Below are 22,250 nucleotides of genomic sequence, written 5' to 3' on the forward strand. Positions count from 1 at the left end.
GCTGTTCTGTGGGCAGGAGAAAGCAAGACCCACTGTGAGGAAACTCCAGATCTTATTCAGAGATTAACAAGGACAGCAGCTTCAACCAGGCTTCTTCCCAACCACTGCCCCAGGGCAGTCACCCCATACACACACCTGAGATCTCACTTTATATTTAATACTTACAAAGCACCTGACAGCATCTCATTTCCTAAGTAATTAAATTGTTAAATGCATTAAGCATTTCCACAGAATAAACTTACTTTTTCCAAAATTCTTTTCAAAAATAAATTACTTTATAAAAAAATTCATACTTCTCTGAAGCTGGAAACCCCTCCTCCACAGAAAAAGGTGGACTTTTAAAATAGGGATAACTGGGACATAACAGAATTTGGCTGCCTGAATTGCCTAGAGCCCAGCTGAAGGAGAGCTAAGACTTTGATGAAAACCTTTAAAAAAAGGTGTTTCTTAAACTGGTGAATAATGCAGCCTGAGGAAAAACTGGAAATTACTTACCAAATGAAAAAAAAAATGTAATTTAGGTATTACATGCATGTGATACGCAGTAACCACCTGCAGCTGATAGCATGAAAGAGTGCTTTATTTTGTTACAGTACAGATTCAGTCCAGTTCACAGAGAACACATCAGTTAATACATATCTTCACCTTGTAGGAGAAATGGGCATGAACACACAAGCACACAGTCAGCAGCCTTTTACCGCCACTTATGCAAATTTTGCCTCAAAAGCATAATTTATGGTACACACGTTTCACTACCAGTCCATGTAACAGCACTGTAATGCCAGCTCTAGAAACACAGGAGAGGACAATGTCAATCTCAAGACTGTGAAAATGTGTGTGTGTGTGTGTGTGTGTGTGTGTGTGTACACTTGAAAGCTTGTTTTAAAAGAATGTGTCCCTGAATAATACATGCTGTTCCTTGAGGCACGTGTTCAAGCTCAGGCTTTGGATAAGAGTCTTCACTTGAAGCAGCCACTGAGAGCCGAGGATTTGGAGTAGACAGAACTGTCTGGAAACCAGGGAGGTCTCCGTGAGCTGCAGTAGCAGCCCACAGGTAGAAGGGGACCTGAATCTCATCAACTCAGTCTCCCATGTTTAGCCATTTTTTAAAACCTGAAATAGCAACAAATGCAACGATGTCAGCCAAATCAGTTCCTGTTAACCTACCAAACTTACCTTGCTGGAGGGTTTTGGGCTTTTGGAAGCACAATTTTAGGACTCAGGACTCCAAAAGCTCATCTATTTCCCCTGCACATCCAGGCTTACACCAGGTGGTCCAGCAAAAGACACTGTTGTTCTTCCCAAACCCTTCCTCACTTACATCCAATTTCTTTGACATGTCCAGCACAGACTCTGCCCATTATGGTCAGAGGTCCTATCTGAGCAAAATAAAGCTGATAAATACTGTGTGCAGTTATCCTCTGTGTGGAAAAAAAAACCCAACCAAAAAACCCCAAATAATCTTTCAAGGAGGGGATTAAAAAAGGATTCTAAACCATAGATTTCTTCTAAACCATGTAGACTATAAGGGTGATAAAACTCCAATATCCCCCACAACCAAACATGAAACCAGCACGAAAATGGAAAATACTCACAGGATGAAGAGAGGCCAGAAAAAGGACTGTGAAGGATACTTTCAGTCTGAAGCATGCTTCAAGTAGCTTAGATTTTCAAAGCCATTTAAAAAGTTTTGTGCACATAACTTGCTCCTGCACACTCCACCATTTTTCTGACCTTTCTGCCTAATTACTTTCTCCTCCTCTCAAAGAGCAAAAGAAAATGAGAAAACAGATCACATGAGACAATGAAAGCTGTGAGCTGCATGTACTAGCAAGTACACAGAAAGTATTCCATAAGCTGTCAAATAGAAAAGCAACACAGTAATTTTCGTTTTGCTTCCACTTAAAAGCAATCACAGCTTGAAACGTTTAAAAGACGATGTCCCAAGTTCATGCCCAAGCCACTCAACATTTTCAACACAGCATCTTACAAGTGAGAGAATACTGTTTGTCTTTTTATTTGTAAACCAGAGTTTGAAATACTTTACAATATACTTTTAATTTCATTTGTCTAAAGAAATAGCATTAAGAACTGAAAGAACAGTGTGCCATTAAATGTCAAGGACCGTATTTTTAAAAACCTTTCTTAAAAAAGGTTCTAGAGGTACGATGAATTTAAGTTGCATTTTACAGTCAACTACTCAAGCATATCAATGATTGAAAATGAAGTGCAAAATTGGAAGTCCAGTCACAGATGAGGCTGTAGAGCTGTGCTCAAGACTGAAGAGGTCTACCTAGGGCAGGCACAGTTGCACACTCCCCACATTAATTCAGCCTGTCCCAGCAATGAATCCTGCAGATCTGAGCAACACCACTGATTAAGTCAGTTTGAACTACTTAATATAAATTCTCCCTTTCTAATAAGAAGGATATAAACTAAAGCTTTCAGTTAGGCAATAAAACCTTTCTAATTAGCAACAAAAAAGTATAAGTGACATGCTTACTCTGTTTCAGGCACTTTCAAGATCATAGTTTATTTACTGTAGGTAAAAAGCTAGTATACAGATTAAGGGATTTCTTAAATTTCAACTCTACAGTTATACACCATCTAGTATTCTTGTTCTGAATATTAACCAAAAGGTTTCTAAACACCTGTAAGCCCCACTATAAATCTGCATTGGTATGATGAAAAAAGTATAGAAATAAATGCTTAATTCTTTCAATGCATAATATTTACACTGAGAAATCAATGGGAAATAACAAGCAGCGGCAAAGAGGCAATAAATTTTAAAAAGCCAGGGTTTTATATAGGTTTTGGGTTTTTTTACAATAGTGTGCTAATCAGCATAATTGTATATATAAAAATTAAAATATAGCAGAGCATCCCATTACAGATATCTGAATTCTCTGAACTGCTGCCATTACTTGCTAACCATTTACATGCAACACCTGCTAGGACTTTTTGTTTTTGAAGTGTCAAATAGTTCAAGGTTTATGAGACAAACATTCATTTGTGTACAAAACAAAAAAACGCACTCAAGAATTGTACTGGTCATGAGTCTTTTCCATACAGAAGTGGAGGGAAAGAAAAAAGTACCAATGATAGAAAGCAGTCTCTTTCCATTCACTAATTTTTAAAGGCAATGCATAGACTGAAAATACCTGGATGGCAAACTCCAGACACTCTGGAAACAAACAGCTTTCACACACAGGACCTCTGCAGGAGGCCTTTCTTTGCATCAGATGGCAATGGCTGACAGCAAATAAGGGGCACCAGGTGTACAAGTAAGTAGATCTTGCAAAATACTAAGATGGGGCAGTTGTTAATATACAATTTGAACTATATATACACAATATAATGGAATGTATCCCCTCCCAAAACTGGTTTATGAAACAATTGGACCTTTCTAAACTAGTGTTATGACTCAGCTATCATTCTAATGAAAATATAAGTACACAAGAGACCTGCATGAAAATTAAAATTTATGGGGCATTTTACAGGAACTATTGACAAAGCTGCTTAATGGCATTTCTGCTTTTTAAGTAATTTTGTTATATGTAATTGAAAATATCTGTGTATAAAATGTCCTGACAGACACTTCAACATGGAGCTTTGGTGACAAACCACTTCAATAACAATGAGGTGAAAAATTAAACAAAGTATTTAAGGTAACTCAAACTGAATAGGAAATGGAATGCCAATATGGCAGTTCACCCTTCTTCTGTTGTTTTAAACAGGAAAGTCTCTTGTACCAGCAAAATCCTGTATACAGATAGAGAAGGAGGGAATACACCACTTATAATTCCCATTAAACAAAAGCCGATTCATCATGTGAGAAGGTACAAATTACAGAAAACATGAATAGTCAATAAAAGAGAAAAAACTGGTTTACATGAAAGAAGAGAGAACGCTTCAGTCTGAATGCAGTTACTTTGTGAAAGCTGCTACAACAGCCCACAGAACCTCATTCGTGTTGGTTTTCATACATTCAACCTCAGGGTCTAAATCCAGGAGCTGCCGCACTCTCTTTGTGGCTAAATCATACTGCTCATCCAGGAGGGGGGCAAAAGCGTTCTCCAGGACGTCTGAGGCGTGGGCTAAGTACACGAGCGCCAGCAAGCGCTTGTCCATGCGGTGGGGGTCGTTCACCCACTTGTCAAGAACTGCCTCCTGGACCTTCTTGATGAGGCGCTGTTTGATGTTGTTGTTGGTGAGAGGGTGCGTGGTCATGTCAAAAAGAAGGAAGTTCTGTTTCTCTGTTGTCAGTACACCTTTTTCCACTAGATTTTTAGCTAGCCGCTCGCGGACATTTCGTAGTTGGTAGTGCAACTTGAGTGGGTTCCATGTTTCACCTAAAACAGCAAGAAAACCACACAGCAGTCAGACAAAGTTTAAGCTGCACTGCTGCAATGATTTTTTTCCCCCCTCTGTGGCGCAGAATGAGCTGTCAAAATCACAGAGCAGACTACAAGACACTGTGCTCCTGTCAGCATTTCTCTGATCCCTGCCATGGAGGCAGAGACCAGGAGAACCTCCTTGGAGCAGCTCTGGGGTACACTGACAGTTTGGATGAAACGATAGCTAAGCCATGTCTTGATTACAGATATGAAAAATAAACAAAAACCTTGTATTGTAAAATAAAAAAAAACCAATCAGTTATGCAGTATTTATTTAAATAACAATAAAAATAAAGTAAAATTAAGCACCTTTCTACAGTCTTTTACCATGTCAGAGACCAGGAGAAGTGTTACTGCTTTTCTTCTGCCACAGAGACAAGCTAATGCATAGTTACCCAGTGTATTTCTTTATTTCTGCAGGTTTCCACTCCTCTCCCCCTTCCTGTCTCCACCATATGAAACAGTGACCATGCACTGTGAGTGTGTGTGGGGCACAGGAGTGCCCACATGAACCATGTATTAGACAGAGTCTTTAATGCTTCTATATAAATTATTTCTAATGCCTTTTGTTACAGCAGCAGAACTGGGCCCTTCAGAGTGTGTGACTGTATGCATAGAGGAAACTGACAAAGGACAAAATCAGCATCAACAGCTCCAACTAAAACTGTTTACCACTGAAAATTCTACCTTTGCTTAAGAGCTTATTTAACAGGCTAAAAATTTTAATTCCAGCTTACTTAAGAATTTATCATAATCTCCTCCTGATGTCAAGGACCTATGCATTTTAAGGGGCAAGAAAAGGAAAAGTTTTAAGTATTTCTTAAATAGATGGAGGTTTTCTATAAATGATATGAGAATTTCTGTACCAAACTTTAAAAAATTTATTGATTAGCATAAAATAATAACAACAACTGTAAGCCACAGGTGACTTTGAGGTTTCTCCCACTGTGATGGAGGGTGACACACACTGTATCCAAGTAACAGTCAAGATAAGCAAACAAATGAGGTGACTCCCACTGCAGAGTGAAAGGCAGAAAACCCAACCAGGCCTCAACTACACAAGTCCAACTACACATCACTGAATGCGATTCCCCAGTTTGATCATAAACAAAACTATCACACAAACAAAAAAAAGTGGTTTCCTTATTACCTTCTACCGGGCAAAGGCTACTTCCTAGATTTTTGTGCAGTTGCCATGCGGCTGAAAGTCAGTGCTGTGGTGACACCTTGTGACCAAGCTCTTCAATTACACAGACACTTTGCAGACACGGAGATGTTTGCTACATCTGCAGGAAACCTGACATTTTGCTCCAAACGTCTATATTCCCTACCTTTGCTTTCTTTAGAGGCTACCTTGTAAACATCAGCCTGGAAACATCACCTTACATGTCCACATATTTATTCACATGACGGCTCTGAACTCACATGTAGTACTGTAACTCCAAGCAGCACTCTGCATCATTGACAACCATGAGTAATTTTTTTTCCAGGATTGACCTGGTCCCCAAAGGCACAATTCTAACAGAGTTTATGAATTTATTAAATAAAGCAAAATAAAGCAAAATAAAGCAAAACCAGTCAAACAAAAAAAATAAAAACCCCCACCAAGACCCACTGAAATATTTTTCTTCAGAAGGACAGATCTCTAAACCACGGGAACCAAAGAACACTAATGCCATCCAAGAATTAGGAATTAATAAACATATGTTAGTAAAAATTATTGATTCAAACCTTAGCCACAGCCCTGATGATAACTATCTTCACAGAGCCAAAGCTCAGCAGGGTCAGGAAAGCCTCAGCTTAACTCAAAGAAAACCTACAACACTAGTTCATTCATTAGCTGACCCTTTTTGAGCCAGTCCTAACTTGATGTGCACTGCACTGGGAAAGGTGGTGAAATGTCAGCACAAATTATGTATTTGGGACAAGAAAAATGAATTGTTTTTGCCGGCCGTAAGAGGCAAGGGGAGCTGAGTGAGAACTGAACCGCACAGCTCCGCAGCAGCCGTGCCCCTCCTGACATGTAGTGCAGCCTCCCCCCTGCCCGACAGCCAAGGAGCAGCAGAGGGGGGATGGCAAGGACCTGAGAATGAATGGTGTGCATGAAGGCTGTTTAAGGTGGTGCAGAATGAATGGCAAGAACAAAGAAATCAGGAAAGCAGAGAAAGGCAAAGAGATTTTGCTCATTTTTGCAGCTTATCAGTTTTAAGAAGTAGCAGATTTTACACAGGCAACTTCCAAATCTCATTACCCTCAACCTCACAGCCACATTGTTGACAATGAGGGTCAACAGTGCAGGGTTTTTTCCTGTGCTGTTTGCACAAATGAAGCACAGCTCTGATCTACTCCAAGAAAGCTGCATTTATGTGCTTTGTGAAAACGGACGAAGGCTAGTGATCAATTCTGTCTGCAGCTCAGCCTGGAGAGGAGAAGGCTCTAAGGAAATCTTGCTGCAGCCTTTCTAGGCTTGAAGGGGGACTGCAGAAAAGATGGGGTCAGACACTTTAGCAGAGCCTGGGACATGAACAATGGTTTCAAAGTGAAGGAGAGCTGGCTGACATTGGATACAAGGAAGAAGTTTTTCACAATCAGACACCACAATGGATTGCCCAGAGAGGTGGTGGATGCCTTGTCCCTGGAAGCATCCAATGTCCAGCTGGATGGTCCAATGGAAGGTGTCCCAGGTGACTGCAGAGGGGCTGGACTAGATGGCCTGTGAAAGTCCCTTCCACCCAAACCTGTTCAAAATTCTATGATCACTGACACTTCATTCTTTCTCAACTATTTATTAGCTTTACAGGGAAAGCTGTGTGCAAAGTACTCATCCTGAAGACTTTGTTTTGATCAACAAGAAGTATCTAACATTTAAAAATATTTATTATGTTTCTTCATTTAATGAAAAAATAAAACTCCTAACACTTTATTTTTTCTTTATGATTAATGGCCAAATCACCCTCAAGTTTTATGTGAGAGCTATGAGCTCTTCACCTCCTTTCTTTACTGAAAGATCTGAATACTCAGTGCACACGCTCAGGCTCCAAACTTCCACCAACCATCATTTCCAAACACAGGGAAAGGCAGTCACATCTCCAGGGTGCAGTCCTGATTTACTTCAGAGTCAGCAGAAGGCACCTCTTCCACTGAGCTGAGATGTCCTCTGACACTTCCATACAGATCCTTTCCGTACCAAGTTAAGTCAAAAGCAACAGTTACTTATATTTGATTAAAGGCTACAATCAACAAGAGACTACCCTAGAGGACAGACTAATTAACTTTTTTGCATATTTTCTCTCAAAAAATCTTGCAATATAATCTCTAGTGATGCCAGATAATTAGCTTTATTTGGGTAAAAAAAGCAAACACGTTACGTGCAAGGCTTACCACTAAGCAGTTCAATCCAATTTTGTACTGTTTCAGGAGGCTGGGTCTCTTTTATGTGTTTCAGAGCTTCATCAAGCAGAACATCCCCTGTAGGAGCATCTGACTTGCAAATCACCTAAGAATGAATAAAACACAGTATTTTGACATAATTCATATATGACAAACACACCCATCAATAAAAATCCTACCTGTTAGGAAAACCAAAATAATTTTTTTTTTTAAATAACAAACTCTCTCTTAAGAATATGCAGCATTGAAAAAGGCAAATTTTCATTATCAAAAAAAAGTAGTATGTGTTTTAATTCAAAATACCTTAAGTCTGAGGTTAATCTGTAACTTAAATTAACCTTAATGGGCTAAAATTAAAAGCTGTATTTTGAAGGAAAGTAACTCACTTATCTAGCTAGGTCCATTACTACCTCTCAAGAACAAAGTATATTGCACTAAATCAGTTTCTGAATACAGTCTATTTTTCTGCTTCAAGTCAATTTATTCAAAATACTGAGTAGAACAATAAGGTTGCATGAAAATAACAACAAAAAAAGGTATAAAAACTAGTTTTCTTCAATATATGAAGAGAGAAAAATAGGTTCATGACAACATCTGGAAGTTTTGCAGCTCTGAAGAACACACTGCCAACTAATAGAGTTTCATTTAATTACAGTTAAACCACATGTACTAGGGAAAATACATATGTACTAATAAACCCCTTAACATGCAACAATAAATGCAATACAATATAAGTCTCTTATTTAACTTCTAAAATTATTTGAGTTCTTCACTCAGGAAAGCACAACAAAAAAACTGATTCAGAGGAACATAATAAAATTCAAAAATATAACTGCTTGTTTACCAGTATAAGTAGTTACAGACACCATGCAAAAAAATACAATTTTTTTTCAGGAAACAAAATCAAGAGCACCAAATGACAGCTTACAGATTAAACTAGCTCAAGTTAGTATGTTTAAATAAAATCCATCTCTATTTATAGAAGAATTACTACAGCTAATAATAATACTACTACAGTTAATAGTAATAATAATAGCTGTTATTATTGTTGTTGTTACTATTATATCTGGCAATTTAAATAGTTTACAAACCAGCACTTTACAAGCATCAGGGAAAAGTACCGGGTGATTGACATAAAAATGAATACATCAACACAATTCCATATATATATATATATATATATATACACACATATGAACAACAGGAAATGAAAGCTCTTATTTTTCTTAACACTTTAGAGTAGTCAGAAAGGTGTTCTGGAAATGTCATACTGTTCCATAGTCCAGGGAACATCCTGTTTCTTCAGAGATGCTGGTCCTTAGCCTGATTGTAAAAAAATATTCTTTATTCCAATTTTTCAGTGATGAATCAGGTACTAGATTTGCCTGGTACTTATCAACTAAGGAAATTTCAATTATACAGAATATTTAATTTGCATTTTTCAGAATACAGCTCTGTAATTAAGCAAAGCTAAAAGATTAAGCACAGATTTTAAAGTAAACTTCATTTTCTAGTTTTAATACAAAAATTCATTCTTGCATGAATTGCTCAGAATTGTCAGCAATAAAATACTGAAGAAAATCTGCCAAGGATTTTTTGGAATTCCTTTTGATTCTAATAACTATCAATTTGGTTTGCATCTGAGCCTGTAAGGCAATGTAGAGTACCATCTTCTATTCTCAATAACCATTTACAAACCTCAAAATTCATTTATTTGCTTCTAATATTGATGCCAGTAGACAGAACTCCAAAATGGTGTGACAATTACATATTCTTAAGCCAAATTTACAAGGATGTTGCCATGTGTAACACATCATATCCACTTAGAAAGTCTCACTAAGGTCCATCAAGTCCCTCTTGTCCACTCTTTTCTCAGTCTCATTTGACTCTCTAGGGCATTCAATCATAGATTTAATGCATCTTGACCCATTCTGAAGTACAAAATACTATCAGAAGAGATCAACCTGATTTAAGGCTTTAAGTGAAAATCATAGTAGCTATCATTCTTTCGAGTTAATTATATTAAAGCCACACTTAGCTGGTTATAGATCTGTGCTACTGCCCAAAAAACTTGAGTTTACTCTCCCTTCACCTCACCTTATCACTTGTGCCCCACCTGATGACAAGATCAAGAGAGTGGTTCCATTAAAAACCAAACTGATCAAAGTAAATTATTTCACCCCAGAATTACAACCTTGGATGTATTATGAGACAGCTCTTTCCACTTATTAGGCACAGTATTTATTTCACAGCCAAAGCCAAGGGCATGGGGAGCAAAGCCTGCAGAAGCAGGACAAGGAGGACAATTGACAGAGTAGAGACTTAAATCTGGCCAACACAGAAACAAAACTGAACTTTAGTGTTAATGGAAAACTTCAAATAAGGTGCAAAATAACACAAGTCATTCACAAGACTGATTTCTAAACTGATGGAGGTGCTGTGTTTAGGGATTTTATTTGCAGGGAAGTACTTAAGCAGAAAACAACCTTCATCTAAATTTTAAATTAATGTCTATTTTTATAGAACCCTCCTGCCTGAAAACTGAAAAGTATCTCAAATACCTTACAACAGCAGAATAAGAAAACCTCTGAATTGTGTAGATTTTAGATCACTTTAAACAAACCACATGATAAAATTTAACAAAAAACATGCAACCACGATCAAACAAAACCCAATCACAACTCAGACCAATAATTTTGCTTGTATTCTTTCGTGAATATACATACAGGTTATTTTTCCATTTTCTTAAAAAACCCAGCAACCTCACAGTTAATATTTCAAGTACACAGAACTGACAAGGTTTTCACAGAATGAAAATAACTCCTGACTGAATGCCTAAGAAGATTACTGAATGCCTAAGGAGCCAAAAGCTCTGGAGGAAAAAAAAATGTGCGAACTAATCAATGCTGAATATGCTTAAACGAGGCTAAAAGAAGTAGGGACTGTTTGTCGGAACAGAGGTTCAATTTTTCTGAAGTGAAGGAAGCTGGGAGAAGGTTAGGGAATTCACAAGCTTGCCTTAAAATTTAGAAAAGATAATATTGACAGAGAAATGTGCCATAAGAGAATTTATTTGGGGTGGACAGACAACATTTGACCAGATTTTCAATAGGCTTATTTTACAAGTGTCCTCTAACGCTGATGAAGTAAAAATTCTTCCAAGGGCATGACTTTGCACATTTTGTACAAAGGGAAAATTCAGTGGTAAAAGTAAAAAATTAAGCCCTCAAATCTTCAGCCCACTTCTACAAAGGACCGTGGAGATGTGGCCATCTTGAAGGTCAGAGAGCACAACCAATTTAACACACCAGCCTCATGCTTGAACTAGACAGTTTTATTTTCTCAGGGGTCCCAAGAACAATGATGGTTTCCTTCCCATGCAATGCAAGCAAAACTGCAACATTGTGTGCACCAGAAGTAAACTGGTGGCTTGCAGGACACATCTGATGTCTGGCAGTTGTCTGTTCCTTTCAGCGTGAGCCCACATCCCACCGGCATTGCAAAATCCAGTTCCTTTGGCAGACTGTGGCGGGCAGTGACCGCTGCCACCACGCCCCAGCCAGAGCCGCTGCCAACGGCTGGTCAGCAACAGCACCAGAAACACATCCAGGGAACAAAACACGGGCACAGAACAGGTACCAGAGATGTTCCAAGGCACTTCATCTCATCACGGAAACAACTTTTAACTTAGCACATCTGCCTTAGGTCATTACTCAGAATCATCATCTTCACATAAAGAAAAAAACCCCCAGGCTTTTTCTTAGAACCAGCTGTAATTTATAGCTCCTGTACTGCGTGGAGCCTGACAAGTGAATGTGACCATTCTCCTGCACTTACCTTTCTCGTTAGCAGACTTTTGCGCCTCATTCCACAGGCCTCCAGCTGGAGACGCCCCCGCAATGCCAATTCAATTAACATACAGCCACGCAATCCCGAGGAGATGCAATCATTCCAGAACGATGTGTAACCCTGTGAAGAAGGAAAGACAGTAAGATATCTCCATCTCCCCTGAAAGAGAACAGAAAAAGGGCCTTGCTGTGTTCTCTAAGCAGTTCTCCTGCTTTCACGCTTTTGAAGTAGCGGCACTAGTCACTATCATTCCCGCCCTGAAAACATGAAAGAGAAACAGTCCCATCCTCTGTTAGCTTTGACACTCAGTCTCTGCCTTTTGAAGAACTGGGAATCCTCAGGAAAATGATACAGAATGAAAGAGGGCAATATCAAGAACCGTGAGGTATAAAGTGTAGTTTTATACACAGTCAAAATAAGATACCTTTAAGACATCAAGCATTTGGCATTACTGACATCACATGGCTTTATGAGTGACCAAGAAACATTAATGTGATTTTACATGCATAAACAATGTAGCACTGAGAAAGCAATAATAAACTAAAAGTGGATATTAAGTTTTAACTATGGAGTACACTGGAAAACATAAACATGGCAATCAACACAAATCACAGAACAAATTATTTTGGCTTGAACATAATAAACTAAAAGAAAAAAGCTTTCAAATAAATATTTATAACAGCTACTACTTTGTCATTTAAATCCCTTGAAAATATGTGCTTTTACAGCTTGAAGCATAGTTCTTATACAAACTGCAAAACTGCAAACCACATTTATTCCACCAAGCACATCTCACCTACTGTGATTTCTCTATACTTCTGCATTGACAGCTGTCTGCTTAAATGGTAGAACAGACCACTTGACCCAACACATTTACTCATCAGTATCTAGAAACAACTATTGACTTTTGTACTCCATTGTTCAACAATTATGACCAAAAAAAATTTTACAAAAGTAATTATTTTACATGGAGTAGCCAACAATGTTCTTGCATATTTTTTTAATATTTGAGTATCTCAGATAAAAGTAAAATCATTGGGAAATGTTCTGAGAAATGTTTGATATGATTCATAAAGATCTTTCCAATGTCCTCTAGTGAAGCACTTCTGGAAATACCAACTTTGGGATACTTTATAGAAAGACGCTGTACACAAGACAAGGGGGAAAGAGCAGAAGAATGTTCTGCTTTTCATAAAATTGTCATAACCAAGAACCAAGACTAGCTTAAAACAAGAGCAAGCCAATTTTATTATTTTTACAGATGAAAGCTGCCAACATATAAAGATATAAGGGGCATATACTTTAAGTCTACTAAATTTACAAACCAGTCCCTCACTAATGACATAAATTACAGCTTTCCATGAATGTGAGAATACTTGTTTCAATTTTGCACTCAGGTACTTTCAAGAGCTGTATTATATACATGACCAATACTTATGAAAAGACTACAAAAGCCCTGAATCTCTAAGGTAATTACCAAAATAGGTCCCATATATTTATTTAAAACACCATAAATATGAGTTTGGAAAGGCATGTGAGAAGTTATCTAATCAGCCTTCTACTCTAGAGCTGATACTTTGCAGGTATCAGCTACTCATATAATGCCATTCTGTAATTAAGATTTTGGTTGGCACCAGATGTTTTTTGCCAAATAACACACATGATAAAGCGCAGTATTTGCTTGAGCGGTAAGAGATATGACTCCTACATTCTATTTCCAGTCAGTCTCTTTACATGATAATTTTTGAAGTCAGACAATACATACGCAAACTAAAAATCTACAGCACAAACTCACAGGCACAATAAATTTACACTTCTTTATATTCATAGAAAGTTTCAGATTATTATGCAAACGATTAAAGTGCTGATTCTTGTTCTCTTTTTTTAGCAATGAAAGCTGAATTTATTTTTTAAATTACTATTTTTCAATGAAGTGACTTTTCACCACTCCCAGCACCAATTACCAGATGTAAACTCCTCTGTTCCAGTAGTTAACATGGATGGCCATAGGCTGAGGGTTGCAGAGAAATGCAGGCTCACTCATGAGACAAGTCAGGTCAAAAATGACCACCTGAGTCTCTAGTCCAACCTCCTGCTGCAAGCAGGTTCAGCTGTGAAGTCAGGTCGAGTTGCTCAGGGCTCTATTTAAGCATGTCTCAAAAGCCTCCAAGGATGGAGACTGCACAACCACCCAGAAGTTTTTAACCAACTAGCCCAGAAAGCCAGTTGAAAAATATTACATCCTTCACAAATGGAGCTGCTTGTTTTGGTGGGTAGATGACAGTGAAGCCATGAGAATGCATCCTGTTGTCACCAACTTCTTATTTTCCTTCTGCCCCCCAGACTCAGAGCACACAGGTGATACTCTAGAGAAGGAACATTATATTTCCACACACAGAAATTGTACACCTATTAACAGAGTCAGGAAAGGGATTCTTTTCAATCCAATTAACTGATCTTTCCAGATCATTCTGGTAGATGAATGAGTTGGTTTTGACACCTAATGCAAAGATACCAGACAATCGAAGGAACTTTCACAGAATATCAGTTCAGCACACAACAGTCTAACTAAATCATCCTTTAAATTAACTCAGTCTGCCTGGAGCAACTAGAAATTAATGAGAAGCCCTTATCTTTGATATTCCAAACACGCTCTTGACTCCTACTTTAATTGGTATATAGCATAACTAGAAAAGATGCTCAAAAGAGAAACAAAGGGGTGGAGATTAATAATTTATGGGGAGGTGGAATGGCAAAATAGAAAAATGCACTATTTGTAAGGAAACAACGGCTAAAAGATAATAAACCAAGCTAGCTCACAGATTAAGAGTCAGTACCCAATTTCTTTTCTGTTTTTCCACTCAATTGCTTTAACAGGAAGGCAGAAGTTTTAAAAGAAATTTTAAAACTTCTTTAAAAAACAAGAACAATAATGAAGTTTGACAGACAGCACCCAATCTGTAAACCACACAGAGACCAGGATGAAGTCAATGTTCACTGGGGGAATTGTCATCCTCCCATCCCTGAATGCAACCTGTCCACTGCTCATTACAGCACACAGAACAAGACAGGGACATGGTTTTTAAAACTGTTCATTTATTCCAATTCCTAGCAGTCTCAAAACACTTGATTGAAGATCAAACACCACTATGCAGAAATGCAACTCATTCTATTATTTAATGCTCTTAAACAATGCTAGTTTTCTCACAAATACAATACCAAGTATTTTTATTTCATCCCTCTTCCTGCAAACTCTCTAACTCAAAGAAATACTTATTTCATTAAAGTTGCTAAGCAGCAGGGGGTAAGACTTACAAAGCAGGAGATTATTTTTATCTGACAGCAATCACACTAGAATAGCACTTTAAGCTATGAATAGCTTGCAAGACAAAACTTTAAATCTACAATGACTCAAAGATCAAAAAACTATTTACAACTGTCATGTTTATTTACACAAATACAGCATAAAAGCATTTTTCGTCAGACCTGACCTAGAAACTTTCAGCTAAAAACTAGTTTTGCTAGACAAGCAAAAAGGGAAATTAGAATAAAGTTTACATCAAATACTTGTTTCCATACTAACTTTGAAAGTTCGACTTTCCACCAGGATATGGCAAAGCACAGAGCTGAGACTAAGATCCTCTTTCCACTTTGAGAGTAAGTTATTTAAAATCCATGTTCATTAGGCCATTTCTTTCCCACCAGCTCCTGTGGCATTTATTCACTTTCTCCTATTCACTTGCCTTCTACCAACTTCTAGCTCACACAGGTATTCCCCTTTAGTTTTTTATTAATCACTTGAAACTGCCAACTATTAAACAGTCCATTGTATAACAGAGGCCAGTTCCCAAAACTACCTTATTTTCCACTTCCTGCTTCTGCTTAGTCTCTTTAGAGACATTGTTACTCGAGATTTTAAAATTCATAAGGTTGTTTGTAATTTTTCATTTCTTTAAAGAAGATTGCTAACACCTTATCTGTGATCCAACAGGGCACTGCACCCAGGACCACTACAATTTCGTAAGTATGTAAAAAAAATCAGTGAGAAGACAAAAAATGATCAAGATATGTGTCTCAAGATACTTGGTGCCATGTTAGTGATTTCTATACAATTAAGGCTGCTTTAAGACTTGCACAAAACTTCAAAATAATTTCACTTAAGCACAAAACAGCCAACCTTCACAGATAAACGACTCTCACAGCTTCCAGGCTACTGTCACACTAACTCTATGTGAAACAAACAAACAAAAAATAACTAAAAAAAAACCCAAACAGAAAGACCCCACTGAATCAACATCACTATTTTCTGTTTCCCAAGTGCAATTTGAAGTAACCCAGCAGTAACAGTGCAAAAAATGCAATTAAGCTGTAGATGTCATCTCACGTTTATGTAGAAGTACTCCCTAACGGATTAAAAAGTTAAAAAAAAGAAAAAAAAAAGATAACTTTCTTAATACAACATAGAACAAAAGACTCAGAAAGAACTGGGTAATCTTTTACTCAAGAATTTTTTTATTTATCAGAGCTGTTGAAAATCTCTTCCCACTACAAGAATATATATTCTTTCTTCACTTCTTCAGGTAACTCGGAATAGGTGACCAGCAGTTCTACCATACCCGGCACAGACAAGAAAGGAGCAGGGCACAGCAAAAAATCCATGAAAATATCTCAGATTCAAGAGAATGAAAGCAAAATGCTTTCAGAATTACAACTCTGAGGCTTCAAAACACACACATGGTAATATAAATAAATATGATGTGTTTAACTCATGTGGTTAAGGGCAGCGGTTTACAGAACACAGACCGCAGCTGCCAATGCATTCTAATCCACAGAGTCTCAAGCTATTGCAGATTACTTTGCAGATCACAGAGCCATTGCAATTGGAAATCAGCAGCTTTTAAAAAAGCATCATAAAGTCATGTAACAGTATGTGAAGGTAAATTGTGGGTTACTAACGCCTACTCTCCAAAAAAATAAAGCATTTCTTTATTTTAACTTAACAGGTCCCTCAGGCCTATCCTCAGATCCACACAGCCTCATATTTATTATCACAGGTCAGTGTTAGGTCAAAGTTTTGGCTCTGACTCAGACTCAATTTACATTTATGAGGAACCACAACAAAAGTTTCTCTGGGATAATGCACATAATACCACCCAGTCTATACTTCTCTTACTAAAAGCCTTTTCATTTTAAATTCAAACTAAATAGTATTCCTTAGACCCTCACCTAGCACCCTTTATGAAAACATAAACTAAAACATCTATAATAAATAACCAAAATAAGCCAAACAATCAAGGGAACCTTCTAAAGGAGAAACACCACTACAGCTACCCAAACCCTTGAATTCCTGTTCTCAAGAAACTCCAAATTTTTCTATTATGAAAGACACAAACAAAAAGACTTTGAAATTTGGTAAACAATGCAATTTCTGAAACTTCATGTACAGACGAAACAAATAAAATATTGATTAAACTCTTTCCAGCCATGGCAGCTCAATCAGAAGGGAAGCTGGCCAACTAACAGCAGAAGTGAAAAACTACAACTCCTGAGGAGTTTGGGAGTCCCAGCTCTGAGGTAATACACCTTCCAGTCTTGTCAGAAAACATCAAATCCTTAGATTCTGGGTTTCTCAGCTAGGAGGCACAATCCAGGTTAAAGAAAGCTTTCACATTAGTAAACCGTAAATTCTGAATTTACAGGTACCCTGTTCTCTATTAGAATAGTATTTCAGCCAAAAAAAAAATTGCAAAAAACTCTACCTAGATTATAAAAAATAAAAATCAGACTTCCCAAGCTTGCTGGAGTTTGCTGGTACTTTCCTCTGCATAGATGGCACTCAAACACTCTGTCGAGGGCAGCAACATAAAAGCTCTGAGACACAAAACTGTGGGTTTGTTTATATACAAACAAGCGTTGAGCTTTTCTAAACAGGTGTTTCTTCTTTGCTTTCTATTCTTTCCAATGTGCAGCAAACTATTTTTATGTTCTCACAAATCACAGATGACAAACACACTGGAAAATTACTTGCAGGTCCAATTAGGGGCTCTTGCCAAATGCACATGCCAGAATAATAAATATATAGTTTGGGGACAGATAAAACCACAATGTTCAGTTCTACCGCTCAGATGAGCATAAGAGGAAACAGTCATCAAGAAATCTAAGCCTGAGATGGACTATCTAAAGTGAATGTGGAACTTGGAAAAAAAAACTTCTCAAAGTCAGTTCAGATCACCTGTAGGACTGGAAAAGGTAAATTAAGTCATCTGCTGGTATAAATTTTATATGAGCTGGTTTTCATTTTGAATACCACAATTAGCAAAGACTCTACTTACATCTAGCATTTATACAGCAGTGTCATGGAAGAAAAATGTACCTGCATGCTCACTGTGTGCAGTTAATTCTGAGAAAGATTAATATTTTATATATATATATATATATATATATATATATAAATGTATATATAAATGTATATGTATATTCAGATTTCTTTTCTTAGAGGTACTAAGAGTGGCAGGGAGAAACACCAGGGGAAAAACAGGAGGAAAAGAAACAGAACAAAATGATACCCCAGAGTTCAATTACTTCCCCAGCACAAGCAACCCTTGTGAATCACTACTTTTTACCTTGGAGAGATTAATTTTGGTTTTACTGACCTTTCAAATCAATGCCACCACATCACATTTTAGCCTGGCATAAAACCTTGCAGGTAACTGGAGAAGCTACATCCTTCCCCATATCTTCATTTTTAGCCATTTGAGGACTAAACCAAGGAAGAAGTCCAAAGCCTGAACTGCTGTTGAAGACAAAAGCAGTTCTTCACTCCATGGACACACACTCCATGCTGTTCTCTCACCCGAGCCCACAGCAGCATTTTTGTAGTCAGCCAGATGAGCAAGTGGTCTTTCTGAGAGCTAATTGACATTCTCCTCACCTGATTCACCATGCAGGTGAGCAAACTTCAGAGACAGCACAGAGGAGGGAAAGAATGTGGTTGGGACAGACAGCAAAATGTAACAGCATCCCATTCCGTGACAACCCACACTTCAATAGATGAACTGCATTCAAACCCCGAATAGCTTTTATAATCTGAATTGTTTCAGCTAGAACTTAGTCTTTGGGATGAAGAACAGAGGAAAAAAATTATCTATTATTGGGATACCTGTGCTAAAGGCACTTATGACCAAAATATGCTCAGAAAAGACAAAACATGCAGCTCCCCATTTCGGACTTCAGCAATGACTACCCTGATGATCATAAACTGGAAGTTACATTATTTAAATCTGGCAGGGCAGCAATAGCATCCCTTTCTGATTCTCTGAAGAAAGAGCAAGTTCTTTCAGAGGCACCTACTGGACTATTATTAACCAACACAAAACACAGAGAGAACATAATAATATTAATAAAATCATCATCTGTCACCCACTTGAAACCTACTGCAAAAGACAAGCAAAGAAAATTTATCTTGAAATACAACTGTGGCAAGTTGTATTTCATAATGAACTTAATCACAATTGTGACAGAATTTTCACTCTTTCAGTCAACAAGTTCCTCCCTCAAGCAGTAGTTTTGTGATGACAGAAAGACAGCTGGGGAGAAAAGAAGGGAAAGGATTAACAGCACACACTGTCCAGGTGGTCTGCAGCAGGTGAAGAGTTATTAGGAAGTTTGGTCTGCAACAATTTTCATGTCAGAGATGTCTGCTTCCTTCTCCCTACATCCTATCTCCCAAGTAACAATTGGTCACAAGCAACTTAACAATTTTAATCTGCTTCACAACTATGACTGCTTATGAAACAAACACTGACTAAAAGTATTTTGATTTTTAATGAAGAGTACAAGTGGAATGAAAGGCATTGTGCTATCATAGTCTCAAAAGAGACAACCACCATCTTAATACACCGTTTCCCTTAAGTAGTCTCTCAACAACTACTAATACTACTTTGAATTTTCAAAAGCAGTTACATCCCCTGAAGAACTTCTACAACACATCTCCTTAGAGCTGCTCCCAAATCCAAATAGGCAAAGTACAAAATATAAGCAGAACATAGAGAAAAAGGGTAACAACAGCACTTGGTTTACTATAAATAATGTTTTAGCATAGAATTTCAGCTCATTCTGGTGACCCAAAAGCCTAATTTTAAGCATTCCAAATGCATCTATCACCAGCATTCTTCTATAACAGAAACACTATGTTCTCTTGGATTAAATGGAGATACCATCTGACAGCACTAGGAGAGGACAAAGAACAGTATGGAGCATTGTCTTCTCACACCTGTACATGATTCTGTTCCTATCCTTTCTAGCTGAAGGTGAAACTGCTGACTGGAACTGCTGATTGCAGAAACATAAATGGTCTGACAGTGCTGCAGGTAAGCAAACCTCTTCTTTGTGGTAACACAAAGGCAAGAAGAAACCTCAGGCAAATCAAAGTCAGTAACTGAGTTACTGGGCAATAAAACAGAAATAAGTTTACGTATTCTTTAGCTATAAAAAGCTGTTAAAAGTTAGTAATTTATTTAGGAATGTCATCACTCTATAAGGAACAACTGATACAGTTTTGCATCTCTTGAATGGGGTCAGAGTCAGCAAGACGGATGCTATAGATGCTTAACTTAATCCCAAGTGTGTTTATTATAGTGTCCAACAAATCTGACACCTGACTTTTTCAGTCAAAAACTTCAACTACATAAATTTTAGATTATCCCTTAGAAATAAGGAACCCTTTTAAAAAGCAAACAAAAAAAAAAGGAAGCCTTTCCTTCCAGCATGCTGTTACAACAAGCTTCACAGCCTAATAGAGGCAAACTGGTCTTGGAATGCAAGAACACAAAATTCAAAAAAGTCCACAAACTTTTCCAAGTTTTCAATGACAAACAGAAATGTTGGTCAGTGCTTGAACTCCTCTTCTGCAGCCAGCCACCATTTGTTCCACCTCAGCTAGGTCCTTATACAGACCTCTGTGAACCTCTGACTTAGCTTCAGAAGCCTTAGATGGTATAAACATATAAAGCACCTCAAAGTCCAGCAAGAACCAATTAAAAGTCATTCTGCCACTCTAACTAAACATAGTTATTGGAATGTGGGGAAAATGCAAAACAGAAAACAATTACAGAAGATGAGGAAAAGGAAAAACTATTGCAACATTCATTGAATATAGGCTGTAATGTCCAAAATTGAATTCTCAAGGCAAAGGAAGACTGCTGTCAGCAAAGGTATCTCATGTGAACTGATCCATTTTCATCTTCAGGGAACCAAAAAGATATGTTCTTTTCTTTCCAATGCAGGTTACTGTAATTTATTTCAACCTGAATGTAATCACAGCACAGAAGCTGCAGCAGGCAGTAAGTCCCAAACAATACAAGCTGACATAGTCAAATTATGCATATGCTTTAATGACCCAGCACTTCTTACTTTCTAATATACATTAAAATACATATTTCAGTTTATTAGCTCTTAATAGCTATCAACTTATTACCTCTAAGAAAATCTCATACTCCATGACACTACAGTACTGCACAATGGCAGACAGATTTAAAGAGAAAACCAATTCCAGCTTCTCTGGCAGCATTCTTTGGCAACTTCCAAATCAAGTTCTTTTGGCAAGGAACTGTATGGCTTAGCCCAAAATAAAATAAAATGTTCAGGGTTAGGGTGTCTTGCTTGAACAACTCTTCAATAATAGCTTTAATCTTTTCCCCCGTCAATGGACTTATCAAAAAGGACAGACAAAAAACATCCCGCACAAAACAATTCTGGAATACAAGAATGATAGTTAAGCTGAGAACACATTCATTTTTCCCCCCTGCTTAGATTCCAAGACACTAAGCAATCCTGAAACACAAAGCTGAATTTTGGTTCAGACAACAATATGTTTCAATAAAATTCTTAATTATTAGCAAATTCTAAAAGACTAACCCTCCATTTTCCTTACTAAATGGTTTTTACACATACTGTCTATCATATATTGATTTTCACTGTTTCTACAGACAAACCTGCTTTAAAACATTTGGTTAAATACATGACCCAGATTCACTTGATATGGGTGCATTCAGAGAAGGCTATTTTAAACGTATTATATAGACAAACAATAGATTTAATTACCAAAAGTATGAGTTTCATTTTTCAGATATCCCTAAAATGGGTAACAAAGGAATTTCAGATACAGTAAAAGAAATAGCTGGAAAAAACATTTTGAAAACAAAATAATTTTAGGAGACATTAATCCCTTTTACCAGTCATCCCTCAGAAATCACAGCATCATAATCTACCATATCCTGTATCCATAACCTTAGGTGGAAGCGAATCACAAAGATCACCAAGCCCAACTCCTGGCCCTGCACAGGACACCCCAAACAATCCCGCCACATGCCTGAGGCATCTCCAGAATCTCACTCCTCCCCACATCCGGGGTTGCCCCATCCCAGCTGCAGAATCTGGCACTTGCCCTCGTTAAACTTGACACAGCTGGTGGTATCAAACCCTCTCATTTGTCAAGGTCTCTCTGCTGGGCCTCTATGACTTCAAGGGGTCAACAGCTCCTCTCAAGTTGGTGCCGTCAGGAAACATAGTAAAAATACTAAAAAGATAAAAACAAGATGCCCAAAATGTGTAAAT

At 37.6% G+C, this 22,250-nt stretch overlaps 1 protein-coding gene across 1 annotated transcript in view; it reads right to left on the reverse strand.

The window, feature by feature from the left end:
* Window positions 1–562: 562 nt before the first annotated feature.
* Window positions 563–22,250, reverse strand: part of GOLPH3 (golgi phosphoprotein 3) — a 30,828-nt gene continuing 9,140 nt past the window's right edge. The window contains exons 2-4 of the mRNA XM_063179664.1: window positions 11,625–11,756; window positions 7,779–7,893; window positions 563–4,352 (exon numbers count right to left, since the gene is read on the reverse strand). Of these exons, the coding sequence (XP_063035734.1) occupies window positions 3,928–4,352; window positions 7,779–7,893; window positions 11,625–11,756 (672 nt within the window). The 3' untranslated portion in view covers window positions 563–3,927. The remainder of the gene's footprint in view (window positions 4,353–7,778; window positions 7,894–11,624; window positions 11,757–22,250) is intronic.

The sequence above is a fragment of the Melospiza melodia genome, chromosome Z (genome assembly GCF_035770615.1).
Source record: "Melospiza melodia melodia isolate bMelMel2 chromosome Z, bMelMel2.pri, whole genome shotgun sequence".
Lineage (NCBI taxonomy): Eukaryota > Metazoa > Chordata > Aves > Passeriformes > Passerellidae > Melospiza > Melospiza melodia.